Source organism: Atractosteus spatula, chromosome 5 (assembly GCF_055471065.1).
Source record: "Atractosteus spatula isolate fAtrSpa1 chromosome 5, fAtrSpa1.hap1, whole genome shotgun sequence".
Classification (NCBI taxonomy): Eukaryota; Metazoa; Chordata; class Actinopteri; order Semionotiformes; family Lepisosteidae; genus Atractosteus; species Atractosteus spatula.
Window position 1 is genome coordinate 30,077,944 of NC_142710.1, and position 19,260 is coordinate 30,097,203.

Here is a 19,260-nt window from a genome sequence, read left to right on the forward strand (position 1 = left end):
CAGACGGCTACAGACATTTCTATTTTGCACAAACAACACTGACAGGATTTTTAAACAAAGGGATTCTTTAACCAGCATCACGAACAATCATTTAAATAAAAGCAGTTCTGTCACATTCCACTGCAGACTTTAGTCTTTCAAAATTCAAAGTGTAATAGGAGAATGAAATTATAACTTCAGGGCATTCAAACTTGTTGCTAGTACAGGTGAATTACATGTTTATTAAATCAGAATTTATAACATTTCGATATGGAATTTATAGCTAACATATCAAAATAACATTTAATTGTTGTGTTTTTCTGGTTTTTGAACAAACCAAAAATCTTGAAGTTGACGTAGGTGTGAAGGAAGCTTACCACTAAGTCTCATTTCAAAGCAGATACGGAAACAGGACTGCATGATCTCACAGACAGATTCATTGGTGAGGTGGGCTCCAACAGGGGTGAGCAACAGTGTCCTTAGTACCTGTCACATTGAAAATAAAAGTTAGGAACTGAAATTTACAATTTAACGATACAAAACTCCTCAACATACAAATATCATTATTATGCACAGCCCAAAAAAACATGGGCATGGAATAGATTTCCAGGCGAGTTACAAGATGTTTAATTAAAAAAAACTAAATCCATGGTGAAGGAAACATCCCTAAAACACATGTACACACTTCAACCATCCAGGCCTACATATTCTACACCGCGATCCCCATCCCGCAATGGAGAGGCATGGCAAACACAAGTCACGAAGGCCATGTTTATGTAACCTGCTCATAACCGTTTGCGGATGGATTCTTGGGTTGCTAAGCAATGCTCTTGCTGTTACAGCTGTCATATGAAGGCGATAATGGAGCCGACCCTGGTCTGGGCACTGCTACATGTGGAGGTGCTGAACATGCCCTACCACACTGACGCTGTGACTGGCATAGTAACGTCTCTCAGACAACAGTGTTCCTGCGACATCTGAAGCGGTACACAACAGCTGTTGGCACACTGCAGCACATTCCAATGAATAATCTGAGTCTACACTGACATGTGCAATTCAGAGAATTTGTGACATCATGCTTCAACTCTTTCAACAAGAAAAAAAAAGAAATAAAAGGTATTCCTAAATTTGCTGTTATTATTAATGCATGTTTTCTTTTTTGAGGCTATATATAAATTCCTTTTGGAAACATTTCATTGTAGCTTTAAAGGTGCAGTTCTAAAAACTCAAATTATTCATTCAAAACTGTAAACTATGATAGTAAAAATGAATGAAAAAAACAAAGAAAACTATATTTGAAAAGGAAAGCATATTTGATTAATATGCTACTGTATCTTTTTTAACCAGCTTAAACAATATCGTTGCCTTGGGAAACTAGTTATCTATGTCATGAGTATTAACAGTACTGTAACAAGTTTATTTGCATTGTGGTCTCATAATGCCAAACAAAATAGATACATAAACCTGGAAACTTAAAACATTAGCCATGAGAAAAAAATACCCAACATCCCAGGTGTATCAGGTGTATTTACTGGGAGGGCCCAACTGGCAGACCTACAGTAGGTTGGATTATCTTCTATAATGTAGTTTTGTTTAAGGGCTAAAAGAGCTAAGCATTTTAGTCTTGAACAAAGAAAACTATGAAAGCACTGATCAAAGTATTCATAATCCTAAAAGGCATTGACAAAGTTAACCAAGTAGTCATCTAGTATCAACTGTGAAACACAAACTAGAGGTCAAAAGTAGAAACTTTGTAGAGGTGAATTAAAATCTAAGAAGGAACTTTCACACTGACACTTCCTGTACATTAAGAGAGGAGGGGGTATGAAGCAGGCCAACCAGCCATTGAAGCTAAATTATTTTCGGCTGCTTTCAAGGCTGGATGATGTCCTTGGATCAATTAGCAACCAAATGACCTCTCGTGTAATCTTTCTTATGTTTTAATTCCTAAAGTGGATAAATGTTGCAGTGTTTGTACACATGTAGAATAAATTAAGCTACTGGACTTCACCTAACAGCAGTGAAATTATGATAAAGGCTATATAAATTAAATCTAGCCTAAATGCTTTCATCAGAAATCCAATTCTACATCTATTCTCACAATTTAAGCTCATTAAGTCATAGATAAGCATCATTATGTGTGGAAAAATAGTTTTTCTTTAATTCTATACTCCACTGGCCTTTGGATGTGAATAAGAAAAGACAGCACCTGAAATTATTACAAATTAAACTAAAGGACATGGCACAGGCCTGAAATGAGCTAGCACAAAACTGAATTGCCAACTCAGTAGCAGATCTGGAAAAGCCCAGTACCTGTAAGATTTTCATAAGAACCACTTCATCACTGGCAGGGTCAGTCCCCACAAACCGAGCATGTGTCACAGCATCAGCCATGTTCTCAATTCCTTCAGCTGCCCCCTCATGACTCGAGTCTGCAGAAAGACAAAAACATGGCTTACAAGAATGTCCACACTCCATGGTATATCCCTTTTGTTCTGTGTAAACCTGAACATCAGAAACTGACAGGAAACAAACCCAAACACAATCAGATATCTTTCCCTGCTCCTCATAAACCTTTCCTCTTGCATATGATTTTTATTATGTTTACTGATATGTACTTTGGCTTTTAAGTACATCAAGTAGGCAAACTAAAATTGTCCAATTTCCCCTTACTGGAAACAACCAAACAATGCTTCCACTTATGGGCTATAAGATGTTTTCAATTACTTTTTTAAAAAGAGGGAAATACATTAAAAAATACTAAGACCCTGAGAGACTACCACATTAAAATGTTGACCAACAAGCTAAAACATTTCAATATCTAGTTTTTAACAGTCAGTTATAAATGTAATATAACTATTTCTCCAATTACAGAACAAACAAGAAAAATTAATACCAACAACAGGTTTAGCATCACAGTTGAATTATGTGTTAAAGCAGTATAATAACTGAATGAAATGAACTGAATGAAGGACAAACCTATATTATCTGTACAAAGATACAAAAATCTAGTTCACTGTAAACACACAAAATAGAACCTCAACCATTTTATAAAAGGTGTTTTCAAAGATGTTAAATACAGAGTTAAGAGCCTTAACTCTCAGTAAATCGGATGTTGGATACTGCTTCCAAAATTGTGACCTATAGTCTACATTTATTCCTATTATCAAATTGCAATGATCCTTCAAAGCCTCCCTGCATGAAAACTAATCACAAAATGTGCCCTTTTGTAGGAAGTCTGGCAAATTGGCTGCCTAGGCAACTAGGCCCGTGTTTTGAAATCTGAGCCTGGGCAGATACCAGAATGGAGTCAGCTTGTTTTTCTTCCACGTTACTTAAGAACCATTTCATTAACTAAGAAGCTTGGAACGCAAGGAAAGAGGACCCAGGGAAAGTTGCAGAGTGAAACGTTCAAATAGCTGCTGTTTGCTGTTTAGGCTGTGATGGTTATTCAAGTAGCCTGATTGACTAAAACGTCTTTGGGATTAAACATCAATTCTGTATGTTGTTCACAAGAAGTGAGGATGATCAGGCTTCAAAAATATATGCTAATCATTTCATGTCAAATGACTGACCACAGATCAGAACTTCCAGTGCTTAGGAAAGAGACAAACCTGGAAAATTTTGAAAGCTGCTTGTCTCCACTGAAAATAGAGAAATTGTGTGTCCAGTAGTATATCAAAGTGACATAAAACACTAATCCCTTTTTGGGATAAAGGCTCTAAGATCAGGTGCATAACAGCTGTCTTAATGTAGAACATGGAGAAAAAACCTTAAACTATCTGCTGTTCAAAATATCCATTATTTGGATCTTAAGCAAGTTTTATTGTGCCTTTTAAACATGCTGACCAGATTACTTTAGGAGACATTTTAGAAAGAAAATACCACCCCAACTGAAACTACTAACGTTTAGAAACATAACCATTACACTGATTTCTTTTACCTGAAATTCATTTACAAAAAATTGGAAACTTATTTTAAGCTGAAACTGCCACACACAAAAACATTATTCAGTATATATCGCTTTTTTAATTTCTTCAATAAACTGGTCTTGTTTTAGAGTAAAAGTTTTGATGCCTGTCAGAGTGACATCTGTGGAGGAAATCACTTTGTCAGCAGACTTCAGGCAGAAGATTTGGTGGAATTTGCCATTGCGCAATTAACTGGGAATCTTTAGCAGACCCCCCAGCACGTTAAGGGTCATGCACATTACATACAAAAATCTAACTGAAAAAAGAAAGCAAAAACCAAATACCAGAAGTAAAGACCGGGCTTTACTTCAAATAAAGGAACACACAACACAGCACCCCAGGCAACACTGCTTCCATTTAAGCCTAAAGCAGGATATTAACAGCTGTGTCAAGTAATCCTCTTTATAACTGAAACCTTCTCAAGACATCTTCCTCATTGTGTTTTGTCCATTTACTGACACCATTGTTTCAACTACAGTGTCCGAAAAAGGTTCAAAGTAAAGTAGTCTTTCACAATGAATCAATAATAATAATATATTTTTAATTGTTCTAAAAGTACAGAACATTTTTTTCATTTTCCTTTCATGTATTATTTGTCAAACATCCTATTATGCGTTTGAAGAAATTCTTTGGTGTTTTATCAACAGATTTGTATCAAGCATTGAGCAGAACTGAAATGAGATAAACGCAACACTCCCATTGTTAAAAATTCCAAATAAGCATTGCCCTTGTTACTAAGAGCAGTCCTGTCTATGGAGAGAGGAGATACCATTTCCCCTTAAAAACCTCATCCCTGTACTGCAGCAGTGATTTCATAGGAGTCGAGCACCCCCTCCCCTCAAACCTGGATCATCAGCAGCTTATTGGGGGACCACATCCCCCAGCCTGACTGGCCATGTCCTCCCCTTTTTACATCTTGAGCACCAACACGATCTTTGACTGTGGTAAGTGTTAACGGTTTAGCCCCCATTCCAATTTAATTTGAATAAAATATTTTTGGAAATGGATTAAGGGAATATTCGCTGACAGTATGATCACACCTCTGTAACCTGAAAATGACCAGAGAATTACTGAACAAAACTGGTTCTGAGTTTTCAAAAGAGATGATTAGCTGATTTCACACTATATATTGAGACTAATCAAGAATATCTGACCACATCAAGACCAATAAAAAAATCTTTTAGAATTTGTTCTTTAACACACTTTCTTCGTTTGAACTCTACAGTGAAAACTGAACAAGAGACTCGCTCACACACCTTAATAATTGAACAACACAAGAGTCAGGTCAGCAGGTGTCTCCAAAATTCAGCCCCAAGCTACTAATAGCAGAGCTCATCTCTGTACGTCACCTCTGTAGCCTAACTACTCACTGGTGTAATCAATTTTCTAAATAGGATTTAATTACATATATAGATTGGAACCGATCCATTTAGCTCTAAGCTTTAATTGTAAAAGTGGGACATTTACACTAAAGAAAACTCAATTGTATTTTATGCCTGGAAGATTTTCAAAAACCCATTCAATCATAACATGCCCTAAAATTAACATCTTCTAGGTATTCACCCACTGCATGAAAGTGAAGTGAGAAAGATTAACTTTTTTTAGTAGACACAATAAGACCCATCATACACCTGACAAGTAAATTGCAGGATTAATATCAATAAAGAGCTCAAAGGTTTTTGCTAGCATGTATTTTGTACACAATACTCAACTGTCTGCTGAGCACATCCTGTCAAAGTCACTGTGAGAAAAGGTATACCCTTTATCAACCTTTTTCTTGCTTTTATTGTAAGGTCCAAATATTGAAGCAATTCTAACCATTAGAAGAAAAAAATATCTATTCAAAACATTCTCTTGCTAAATTCAGACATGCTCAGACACATGACCTTGCTCTTTAATGCTTTCTTTTGTTATCTGAAAGTTCAAATAGAAGTCCAATTTTTCCCTCAGATTTAAAAGAACTCAATGAGTAATCCTTGTACCTCTTGATAGCCTTCTTGATTATCCAGTGACTGTGCAATAATAACATCAATGACAAAAAACAGCAAAACAATAAGCCCCAAAAAACTACACACATTGAAAAACAATGAAAACAATGAAAAACAATAATTAATAATAATAATTGCTTATACTTATATAGCGCTTTTCTGGACACTCCACTCAAAGTGCTTTAAAGGTAATGGGGACTCCCCCCCCACCCCACCTGGATGATGCGACGGCAGCCATAGTGCGCCAGAATGCTCACCACACATCAGCTATCAGTGGGGAGGAGAGCAGAGTAATGAAGCCAATTCATAAATGGGGATTATTAGGAGGCCATGATTGGTAAGGGCCGATGGAAAATTTGGTTACACCCCTAAAACAATGAAAAGCCTAATGAAAACTCTTGTACAAATACAAATGGTGGACAACACTCAAAATACAGTGGTGTCTGTTAATGTCTAATTCTTACATTTGCTCAAGGACAGGAATATCCAACTATAGCACTTAAAGAGGTACAGGTGCTGGTATTTTCATTTCAAATTATTTGAAAACTACATAGCTGCAAATCAGCTGCTTAAGTGGTCAAAACAAAATTGTTCCAAGCATTTAGACATCCTGTCTCTCCAGGACAAGGGTCCCCAGTACTGTTTGAGGAGATTGATTATTCTTTTAATTGAACTGACTAAGCAGAAGAACTGTTGCCAATTCACATAGTTTGCTTAGCTGTTAAGTAGTAACAAGTTAGTTAAGTGGATTATGTAAGCAGTTAATTAATGTCAGTTTTGCAGAAGTTTCACAGCATGCAGACGTTTTGCTCTATTTCATATTTTGATCAATTCTACCATGCACATGTAGAAATTCAAACTGTACAATATTTTACTGCTTTTCAAATTGTAGGTGGGGAAAAAATATCCTTTCAATCACCATAAATGCCCACTACCTGGAAGACAAAAAGTAACATCAGAAAACTATTAAGCTGGCACTATAAAACTGAACCCATGACGCAGAGTAAGGGAAAACTGCTCACTTTTGCCATGTGATTGCTGAGAGCTACAACACATGAGCAGGCGTGCTTATCATAGAATTGGCAAGTGCTTACAGGAAAATCCATTACCCAGTGTACCCAGCCACAAAGATCCGATTCCATCACCAAATACAGGTACTTACAGTATAGATGTAGCTTTGCAGACAGTAACAGAGCTGGCTGATGAAGAGAAGAATGCTTTGCAGCTCAGCTGTTCAAGTTGAATGGAGAGCATATCACTCTCAACCTCCAATGCTGTTGCTTGGTGAAGGGATACAAACGATAGGATATGTCCAAATTGCCCTCCACACCACAGAAAAGGACAGACCTTTTCCCTGACATGCTGTTATAATAACAGATTTCAAAAGCGACCTCAAAATTGACATTTAGTGTATAAAAGAATGACATGCTATACATTATGGGGACTCAAGGCGCTCAACATTAATTTCTTACAAGAAATGTCTTTCTTATTACATCCAGGTGAATCTATCTTACATTTACTGAATGCTGATTTTAACTGTTATAGTTCTTATGCACATAAACCACTTTACTGCAGTGCAAGTGAGCTGTAAACTTGTTTAATGATTAATTTACAGGAAGTGTTCGTCAGCAGATGGCAGTATTTGACAGCAGCTGAGTTTACTACTCCAGTACTCTTATTTAACATCAAAAAGAAAATAAGGCCAGTTCCCCTTACCATTACTGATGAAAGTCAGTCTTTGATAAAATTTCAAAATTCATCACATTCTGCTTGATCTGGATATCCCCTACGAAAGGACATCCTTTTTGATTTGTAACTAATAAGATGTTGTCTTCCCTTTCACACTATCTTAATTCAATCCCAACTGTCAGTCCTGGTTAACATAGCAATAGATAATACCTGATGAATAACAGATCAAACCTGATTAATAAACAGGTCTGCATTCCAATATGAGAGAAGTGTAATGGAGACAGTACAGTCACCATGAAACACCAATGAGGGCACTGAAAACAGACCATTTGCACATCAATACCATGCAGACTGTTTCTTACAGTGTGGGATGTCATAGAAGATCCATCAGAAATCTTTTGGGCACTTTAGGTGCCTGAAATTATATCAGGTACCTTTTCCAATGGGCATCTGGGACATAAAAGATCAAAGCTTGCTTAACTTTCCATAAGAATGAACTAAATTGTTCTGCAGTCAGCAACACTGCCTGTGAATAAAATATTTGCGTATAATCAATGCAGGGTTATGTCCACTTGCTAGAATGTTCTTCATAACATGACTCAATAGAAGACAGTTCCACTTTCAACAGTTCCTGAGTACAACACTTTCAAGAGTATTACGTTAGAAAAAATCTGGATCTATTACAAAATGTCACTTTATTAATGGGACTGAATATTTTGCTTCCTTAAAATATCTGAACTATTAATACATTTTACATTAACAGATAATGGCACTGACAGGTACAACAAAACTGTGTGTCAGGCACTGGAAGTGGGATACTTTATATCCAATAAATACACTGTCTCTAAGCATTAGCCTAATGTCTAACAATAACAATTGTAGTTACTGCAAATATTTAATTGTGAACCAAATGTTAAAAATAAAATGCAGGGCCGTCTTCTTAAAAGCTAAAAAAAAGTGAGTGCTTGGCTTATACTGTTTAAACATGCTTTTAATTAACATCTTGTTGATACATGTGTAATTTTAATCTGTCCTTTCTAGATTCAAGTAGTCAAAAAAAGTTTACATTCCGTACCAAGAAAATTCAATTCCAACAAAATCCTTACAACTTTCTTAACTCTACTTACTGTGGACTACTCCATTACCATAACCTAAACTTTCAAGTTTACATTACAAGTGTACATTATAGGAGCCATAGAAATCATTACACCTGTTTCTTCTCCTGCATCATTTCTAATCATTCATATAACCACTTGCTGTGTGTTAGTGAAAAGAAACTGTCATTTATTCTCATACAAAAAGCTAAAAATAACTGCATGCATATTAAAATAAAAAGTAAAATACTTACTAGATGTTAATTTGAAAAACAGCTAATCCATGTTAACAATATGACATTTTTATCACGATACTGCTTACATTGCAGCAGGCAGACCTGCATGAAGTGCAGTAACGTGTGGGAGAAAGAGTCCTACTCACACTGCTGTTCTTGTGCTCTATTTACCTTGTATAGCACATCCAAAAAATTAAAGCCATTTATTTAACCTCAGAAAAGTGTGGCATTTGCTTATATTCAATATAAAGTGTATTGTCGTGTACAGCACAAGTTTACTGTAAAACATACATACACTAGATTCTGTAGTGAGCTTAATTCCACATGTAACATCTTTTCATACTTTGAGAAATTGGCGATATAATTTTTTTTTGCAGAGACAGTATTTTACAGGGGGTTGTTGAACTTGTTTCTATGGTGACATTCCTTTTAAACCTTCTTTATATGGTGTGGTGAATTTCTGGGATTAGGAAGGTGCTATTCAGACAGAAAGCTCTATAGTTTTCAACATTTGGTAAAATTTAATTTCTAAAGATGTAACATTTCTCAAAGTTAAAAATTAACATACTACATAATATGCATTTGTTGTGATTTAACATAAAGCACAATAAATGCTATGACTTAGATAGGTTTATTTTTAACAGTAGCACCAGCATTGACATGATATGATGTATTCTATATTGGAAGTACTATAAGGTAAATTTCTGCCGTTCTTTTGTATTTACTATTCAGACTGACGTTTGTTGGAATAGGATTTGCTTACAGTGGTTTAATTTGAATATCTTCTGACAGCTTCAGACATTCATACTAATTAATATTGAAATTTCAGGAGTGAAACCAGAAGGAAACTATTACCCAGCCTATACTACCTATAATAATTCAGATATACTTGTGAGTTTACAACTCTGTATTATTTATTTCATCTTTCACGATGGGTTTCGTTAAAGGTCCTAAGACGAAGCAAATCTGAGTGGCTCAGCTTGCCCATAGAGTACACAGGCTGAGCTCTGTGATCCAGGCACAGCGGACCTCAGCTTGGGTCATGTCACTCGCTGACTGTGACCAGGAGTCAGCAAGCAGTGGTGAACAATTAACTAAATGTCACAAAGGGCAGTGTGGGATTACTTGACCAGGCCTTGCCCAGCTCCCTGCAAATACAGAAACCTCTGCAGCCACCTGGGTGCTTGCAGGTTTGCAGAGCTATCAGTGAGGGACGCACCTCTCCTCCAATCAGCGCTGACCCTCCAGTGTGGGGGTACGTTGCCTGCACTGTGTTAAAATGGTTCAGCAGTGGGCAGGTGTCTACGTACACCTCTTCATTCTAGCCTGTCGCCAGTGACAGGATTTATTGCTGTGAGCCAAAATATGAAAAACACATCATCAGCTACTCAAAACCCAAAAATATAGAACGTGGAAAAGACAACAAGTATCTGAAATTCAGAATATGAACATCTTTTAACAACATACTTACCACCTTGTCTTGAATACCCTGTTTTGAGGAGCAATAGAAAGAATTTAAACAAAGCTGCTAATGATCAATTTCTGCCTAGTCTACTTCTTTACCTATGAGGCCGTACGACAGGAACTTGTTGACCGATGTCAGTGCCAGTCCAGTGATGGGTCCTGTAGTGTCTTCTGATCGCACCACCTCCAGGAAAGGCCGTAGAAATACATTGGGCTCTATGTCAGACAGCTCTGTAATGAAACAAATAATCATTAACCCTCTCTAAGACTTCCAGTTGCTGGATATTTATATTGATTTATATATATATATGGCTGAGATTTTTAAAAGTTTTTTTTTTTAATTGCTACTTATCCTCACTCGCCAATACAACTTCCACACTATTTACATTAAAAAATCATATCTGTAACTATAGCTTTTAACATACATGATGTCTATATGCTTCTTCTCACAGTGCTGTCATTGAAACCGACACCAAGGCTTTCACTTTGGTCCAAAGGCCTGACCAGGAAGGACTCCATTCGCCCTGTCCCAGATAACACTCAGCCATTTGAGTGTTGTCACATCACAGTTCATTCACAGTCGATGAAGATGTAATTTTAAAGGATTTAAACCAGCAGATTCTCTCTTACAGAGATCATCATGCAAACCTTTCACTCCGAACATCTATGAAACGTATTGCTGTTAAAACTGAAAGCTGAGGATCTTAAGAAAGCAAGGCAAACTGTTCCAATGAAAACCAAACTTGATATTACCAGAAATGAAACAAGTGAACACTTGGCAGTCACCTCATCTCTCACACTAATGCCACAAACAATTCTAAACAATGGTGAGAAAACAAAGGCCGTCACTGAAAGAGCACCAAGTGTGCTTTGTGTGTTATATATTGTAGGGATGCTGTGTGTTGGATGCTAGGTACTTACAGTATTATGTTTGCATTGAATAAAATTTAAATCAAGTTTCTCTATATGTTACCTGCCATTTTTACAAGAAATCTTCCATATGGAGACCAGTCTGTTGTAATAGGCACATAGTCTGAACATTTAGTCTTTTTAATACATTTAGAGTGGCTTTTAAAAAAAAAGAAATTCATTAAAAGAAGAATACAATAATTATGGTACGAAATGCATTAGGTAAATAGCTCCACAACTGAGACAAAAAAGTTTAAATTGACAGTGAAATGCTATTTTACTTCATAACAATCTGGTATTCAAATGACTATCTGCACAACTTCCAAAAACACCCAAGGTTACTGGACTACAATAAGTCACTTGACAAATTTTAAAGGTTTGACACCACACTTTAAAAACCAGGTAATATAAATGTATAATCCTGAACCTATATAAAGAATATTGGTTTTACAAAAAGAAAACAGTGTATGTATTGCTATTATAACATTTCAAGATGCAAGCAAGGATATATTTAGTTTATTCTTATGATGTAGCTACATGCAGCAAAATTAGGTTTTACAAATGATGTTCTTCTGCCTGTTAAATAGAGTTCTATTTGCTTTCAATGTATTCAGCAAATAGTTTAATAATTTAAATCTTTCCTTATCATTACCAATACAGGTTGGTGGTCTACTCATTTAAACCAATAGTAAGAGTAAGCCCTCGACTTAAGTCATATGCAAACTTGCAAATAATGTAGTAAACACTGCTGTGGGAGAGGTTTTTAATATGCTTTCACTACATAACTGCTGTGTAAACAGACACAGTGCCTCTGGGCAGATCAGAGAGGGAATTAGCTCGCAGAGATTGTAACCTTTTCTAAAACATCATGGCAGGCTGGAAACCAGAGCACCAAATTTGAAAGACAGCTTCTCATTCACCTTGGCAGTCGTGGTATCTTATTACGACTTGAATTTAAAAAGCCTTGTTAAAAAACTATATAGGATGTAGCATTAATGAAATAACTTCAACTTACTTTGCAGCAGGGTGATTTTAAAACCAAAAGGGTCAGGAGCTATTTTTAGGGTAACAACCGACAATAAGTAAAACCCTGCTTTCAGTCAGGCACAGGCAATTCTTTTGTTTCACAAAAACGTTTGAAAAATTAGACATGCAGCACTTTAAAAAATTGGACTGTACAAAGTTAGGTTTATTCTTAAAGCTTTGACTATGAAATCTTTTAATTAATTCTAAACGAGATTCAGACAAGAAAGTTCAAAGGTCATGTGAGGTAAGGGTCCATGGATGATTTAGGTAAGAGACAGTACCTCAGAGTAAGGGATAATACACATTATCTTAAACTCAAGCATGTGCACTGCATGTCACAAGCTGGCAGAGACATGCAGAGACAGCATACAGACCATAGGAAGTGCAGGAAACTGCAGTTCAGCAACATTAGTTTTGGTTGATGTACTCATTTGTCCACGCTGACCTACAGCCTCATGATTAAGTTAAAATCCACTGATCCACAAGCAAGCAAGTACACATGGTTTCCGACTGACATAGGAAATCTTTAGGAACCCTTAACATTTGGGTACAGCCAATCACATGTTGAAAGACTAGGGGGTGATATTATTATAGTTCTCCTGTAACATAGGATGGAGCACAGATCTGCTATGCACTGAGGTTACCATCAACAACTTAAAAAAGAAGTATTTATAACCCATATACCACTTACCATCGAAAACACAATATGAGCTTAAGCAAGCATTAATCACCCTTACACCAAATTTGCCTCTGCTACCAAAAAAACACATAAATCCTTTCATTTTTCCTCTGTATCCACATGTGCAATAACACCATCCAATGAGAAACTGAACCAGGACCTCCTAGAAAACAGCACCTTCATGGTTTCCAGGGTGTTTTTACCACTTTTAAAGAAAGCGCTGCAGTTGGAGGGCTCCATAGGTATTACACATGATGCTACTATTGTTTTGGCACCTGACAACTGGGTCTTTAATGATGCCCGATTACGTAGGCATCTGCTGCTGTTCAAAAGCAATCTCTCCAAAGAGCTCTCCAAATTTCTCAATCCTGTTATGTGGTCATGCAGTTTACCAGGCCATTCACAAGTGCTTTCAGTCAGCTGGTAGTGTTAATGGAGTCTAGTAATGGTAGCTGGACCTCAAATGCTCAAGAGACTTCAAACTGCAATGTTCTTGACAGCAACGTTGCAAGGGTGCATTCTCTCTCTATTTCAATGTGCCTTGGCGCTGTTGCAATGTGATCAGCATAACCAAAGCCATGTGTTTTTCATGTGTGTAAACTCCCAAGTACATATTTTTTATCCTACATGGGGAGTGCAAAAAGGATAACGAACATTTTCAAACCAATCGTTAAAGAGGCATATCACAACCTCTTCTAACACACACCTCAAACACAGCAGTCAGCACTGCATATTTAATTGTAAAGGGTGAAAGTACTTCACTGTGAACCAGCAGAATAATAAATCAAGTATACAGAAGGCTTCAGTCTCAGGACATAACTTAAATTTATGGTATAAACTAATTCTTTTGTTGATGCTATAATATTACTGGTTAATGACTGTAAAAAGCAATAACATTTTGTTAGATATACTGACACAGATAATCCTCATTCTACAAACATTACCATACTATGTCCTTAAAGCATTAAGATTACATATTAATCCTACTCGAAAAAAGATGTGTAGTATCTAGGAAGTCAATATGATTACTCACAGAACTGGAACACATACAATGCTGTTCAGTGTGGAACACTACATGGTATATTGTTATTGTTAATACCATTACCATGATTGGTGTAGTGGTTATTCTCAAAAGGTCTATTCAAAACCTAAAATGGTCTATGTGTATGCAACAACAATTAGAAATGCAAAATACAACCACAACAATGAACTTTGTGATTAAATCTGGAGTTCTTATTACAGGCATTATATTGATAACTGCTTGTTTCACACAAAACCAAAAAATATTTTACAAGCTATTCTTCAACCTGATAAAGACCATCATAAAAGTGGAATACATTAGCCTCATTCATAATAAACTGCATAAATCAAGAGCGTAAAATCACAAATTTAGCCTCCAAGAATGCATGTAAATAGGGGACCTATGGTTCCAGTGTCCATTCCAGATGTTTAAACAATTCTAAACTAGCATGCGTTTTTCACACAACAAAATACCTCAACAAAATATCTCCTGGATGCATTAATTGCACAAAACTGTTGTATTCATTGAGACTAGTGGTGAAATATCATAATGAACATAAACTGGACTGTGCCCCGAGTTTTTTTTTCTAAATGAATGAAAAACATGGAAACCCCTGTTTCACCAGTGATGCTGCATAATGTAAGAACTTCTGTTCTGGAAGACTGCTGCAGACACATGATTCCGACATCACTAAGTGGAAAAGGAAATTGGGTGACAGGTTAACTCAAATGTAACCTTACTGCATTGAAGGTGACTCCTAGTGTTGAAGTTACTCATATTTAAGAAAATAAAAAGGGATCATCTTTTTTTTAATCATCTGTGGTAAATGTCAACTGTACTCACAGCCTTAACAAACTCCTCTAGATGTGGAAATAAAATGAACATCACGATCAACACAGAGTTTTTCTCACCATTAAGTAACAGTTGCTTTTTCAAAATTTGGGATAAAGAGCAATATGACCGAAAAAAATCTTTACAAGTAGATTCTGTATTGAAGATGAAGTATATAACTATCACAAACAACTCACCTAACAGAAAGCACAACCAACAGACCCATTGTACTGCCTTAACATAGTAACTGCTGGGAACACAGCTATAGAAAACTATAGAAAAAAAGAACTTGGCTATTTAAGTATTATAATGTCTTGATCTTAAAATTTAATAATAAGCACGGCCCTGGTTTCTCTTTTGATCGGCAGCCCTCAGGCCATCCACTGAACCTGGGTTAATGAGTCTTTTCAAAGCAGCAGAAGAAAAAGGAAAAATACAAACCAGGTAAAACAACAATGAACAAGTTATGGGAGTCACGAACCATTTTTAACTTTCTGTGGAAGGAGTGCTTACCACAGCAATACACTCGGATTAAACCTCTGAACAGCTACTTTAAAACAAAAACCAACCTACAACTTCAAAAGCACAGCCAGGCCTCTTCCAATTTCTAAAGTGCACATGTGACAGCCGAGTATTAACTTCTGACATCCGATAGCCTCCAGCTTGTTTTTAGTTAAAATACAAAATTATTTTGAAATTGTGCCAGTCATCTAGCAGCAAGGTTATTTTTTACCCAGTTTTTAAAGAAGCACATATCTACTTCTGTGACTGCCTTTATTGAAAAAAATTACATTACATGTCAACTTGGCCACTCCTTTTGGTACTTTAAACACTCTTTGCTTTACTTTAATAACACCAATAGGAACAAAATTGTTTTTTGCAATTTGTATTTTACTGGTATTTCTGAAGCCAACACTGCACTTCAGTAACTTAAAGAATGTTTTAGACTTGAGACACAGCCACTTGGAATTCACATTCATACAGTCAATCGAGGAAATGTTCTATTTTTATTCCTACATTGAACATTTTTACATTGTCGTACAAGCATCACATTTAATAGTTCACACTGTATGCACTGTGTAAACTAGAAGTGAACTGAAATGTATCCACAGATCTGAAGTCTATCCATTTATTGTGAGTGATGAGCAAGAGCTTTGTTTTCTGGCCCACGCTACTCAGGACAGTACAACTGTCAAAATATACAACTGTCTTTTATACCATTTCTCTGTAAGCAAGGGTTTTAATGTTGAGTGGAATGGTTTCTTGAAAAACATTTCACCTCTAAACTTGTTCTTGTAATGAATGCCTTTATTTTACTCCATAAGCCATATGCCATGTGATATTCACATCACAGCACAATATTGTACTACAACTGAGCTCACAATTTAAAAGTACAAATAACACTAATCAATTCCATATTCTTGCGTTACAGTTTCTGTGTCCCACCTAATAATTACAAATTGCTAGCATTTTGCCTAAAATGGACAAAGGTTTACTTACAGTACTACCCAACTTGTTGAAGTATGAATGCTGCCCTCTAAGATCAGATAATAAACAGCACCCAATGTCTGATATGGATGGGTAAATTAAGCCCTTGTAGTTCTGAAAAAATACACAGTACTGTACAGAGGAATGCGATATCCACTCGTATAAATGAGAGATCAAAATGGAAGGCAATGGATGTGGTGTTTGAATCCCACTCAAATACAAAAGCCAATACGCCAACTGTAATAAGAGAAGGATTTCAAAAATAATATTGACCCACACACAGTGTGGTTTTCCCATGAATCAACCATTTTCATAAAAACAGATCAGCGGTTTAATAATGTGGAATTTTGAGAAGGATGGCTTTTAACTATTTAAAATGTGCATTGGCTCAGGCTTTGATGTTTTCTTCAAAGACTCATCCTGGACAACATGTGCCATCTTGTTAAATTGCTCAAAGGGAAAATGATTTAATTACAATGTTCTAAAACGGAACATAAAGGTTTCAGCTGTATGGTTTTTCAAGATAATTGAGAAGGAAGCAAAAAGTAACAAACACAGTACTGGCCAAAATGCTATTTTGATATTTGTAGCTGTATCACATTCTATGATTGATAAAACTAAACATTTTTTTTCTTCAGGGAAAATGCCATTAATAACTTTCAACAATTAATATAAAAAATGCACATATTTCACCTGTTTGGGTGTAAAACCTTTCAGTTACTATTGCAAAGACAAAAATGTTTTTAATTTAAATGTTTTTGCAATTGTACAGATAGATTTAGAAAGACAAAGCAAATGTTTGGTACACTGCCATACTGTAGTACCAACAGGAAAGAAAAACACACAAAAAATAAAATCTCATAGATCTACCAAGGATAATATTCTGCGTGGATTCTGAAAACAAGATCCTCAAAGTTCTGTCAAATCATTCTTGGAATTACTTCGCTAAACTTTAAAGGTAGACGGAGTGCCTATTACGTTATATAAAGCTGAAAAGGGGGGAATAGGGGAGTCAAATGAATCTGTCAATAGCAGCTAATAAAGATCTCATCAGGTCTTATCACCCTGTAACTCACACCTCTCTTCAGGGCCCTGTACAAATTCTCACAGATATAAGTTAAATTGTGTTGTATTGATCTGCTGGCCATTGGGTGCAAAGCCCTCATCAACAGGAATACTCTCAACTGTCTCCCAATCTTCTTAAATAAAGTATAAATATGGCTCTGTAGTTCAAATCAATCTTCAATAAAAGAAATAAAAATCTACTTCAGAGAGAAAACTGGACAGCTAAGGCAAAATGATCATGATATAATCAGATGACCTCTGGTTGACATTGCCCAAAATAACAGACTGATAAAATTCATCTAGGCCTCCTTATCCATATCATACTGTCGATAAGTCACAAGCAACAGATTATATATAAATATAAACACACAATATTTGTAGAGCTTGGATACACAGATACAAACACAATACTGTACAGTGAACTGACAAAAGTATCAGAAACTGTTTAAAGGTAGATGTATTGCTGAAAGCAAACATGGTTAATTGTTTATTGGTGCACTTCAAAGACACAAGACACAAGACACAAGACGCATCATTTCATCAAGACCAAATCTTGGTAAGTACCTTGCTCAAGGCAGTAAGAAAAATATGATGGAATATCCTAGGAGAAGAGGATTTCAGGATTCTACACACAGTGGAAAAATCACTCCTTAATTTCTGTGACCCTTTACCATTATAATATGAGGTAGCAGACATTATCTTTTTTATATTCTATCAATATCTTTGATAAACCAAAGATACCTATGGTAATTATATATAATTCTGTATAATTAATATAGTGATTAATTTGTGTTTGGCTTGTTTGTCTGTTTTGTTTCAAAAACTTCCATTTGTAAAAACCTGCAAATACAGTGAACATACACTAACAACTGTCAATGAAAAACAACATGTCTAGGCAACCCTAGCTGAGCTGTAGAAATGATCTGTTATTTCAGATATAGCTCAGCTAGAAGAATGACAGAACCCTTGCTCATGACTGTAATCATGTTTCGGCTGCATATCAGGAGGGGAACTGATGTGTATGAAAGTCTATTCTTTACATAACAGTGTGATAGATTTTGGGATATGTCTAAATATCTATATTTTTAACAGATTCCAAGCTATAGACTAATCTGAGTTCAAACGTATTGAAATTCATTTATTTCTCTGTCTTTTCCATTGTTTTCTTCTGATGCTGGAATGTTACGGATTTCCCAATACAAAAAATTCAGAAATGTAATCTGAAAGCAGAAACTGGTAAATTCCTTAGGGTTTGCTGAACTTTCAATATCTGCCTGTCAAGAAGCAGAATCAGAAGCAGAGAACTCCTGCACTACCCAACAGAATGCACAGACCTTTCTGGATAAGTAGGAAACGTGAATGCAGTGAGAAAACTCTCTATAAACCCGAGTCAGTATTAAAACCAAACCACTGGTTTGCTTTATAGTCCGATAGCTGCATAGAACATCAAAGACAAGATTATTTTCTTAGAAGGTGGTTAAACTAGAGAACTTCCAAGTCACTGAACTCTGGGTTAAATAAAGCAATATTTATTCGGCATCAACCATAAAAACACGCGGGCCCTACACAGGTTAAAACCACGGGAACAAATAAGAAAGTTAACGAAAAACACATGTTACAGGAAAAACAAACTGGGAGGAGGGAAACGTAAATGGCTACATTGCTACATGAACGTTTACGAAGCGTAACAGAAAACAAAGAAAAAGAAAACTTGTCACCCCAGATCTCAAAGGTACCAGAAACAGGAACCGGTTTCATTAACTGTGCTACATTTTCCTATTTTAAATGTAATAGAAGCAACTATAAGTTATTTGAATTCT

General features: G+C 36.0%; 1 protein-coding gene across 5 annotated transcripts in view; it reads right to left on the minus strand.

Annotated features, from left to right (window-relative positions):
- The window catches only part of gbf1 (golgi brefeldin A resistant guanine nucleotide exchange factor 1), a 98,709-nt gene that overhangs the window by 38,036 nt on the left and 41,413 nt on the right, over nt 1–19,260 (minus strand). For all 5 annotated transcript variants that reach the window (XM_088915232.1, XM_088915231.1, XM_088915229.1 and 2 more), the window contains exons 4-6: nt 10,521–10,652; nt 2,293–2,411; nt 357–465 (exon numbers count right to left, since the gene is read on the minus strand). In XM_088915232.1, the coding sequence (XP_088771358.1) occupies nt 357–465; nt 2,293–2,411; nt 10,521–10,652 (360 nt within the window). The remainder of the gene's footprint in view (nt 1–356; nt 466–2,292; nt 2,412–10,520; nt 10,653–19,260) is intronic.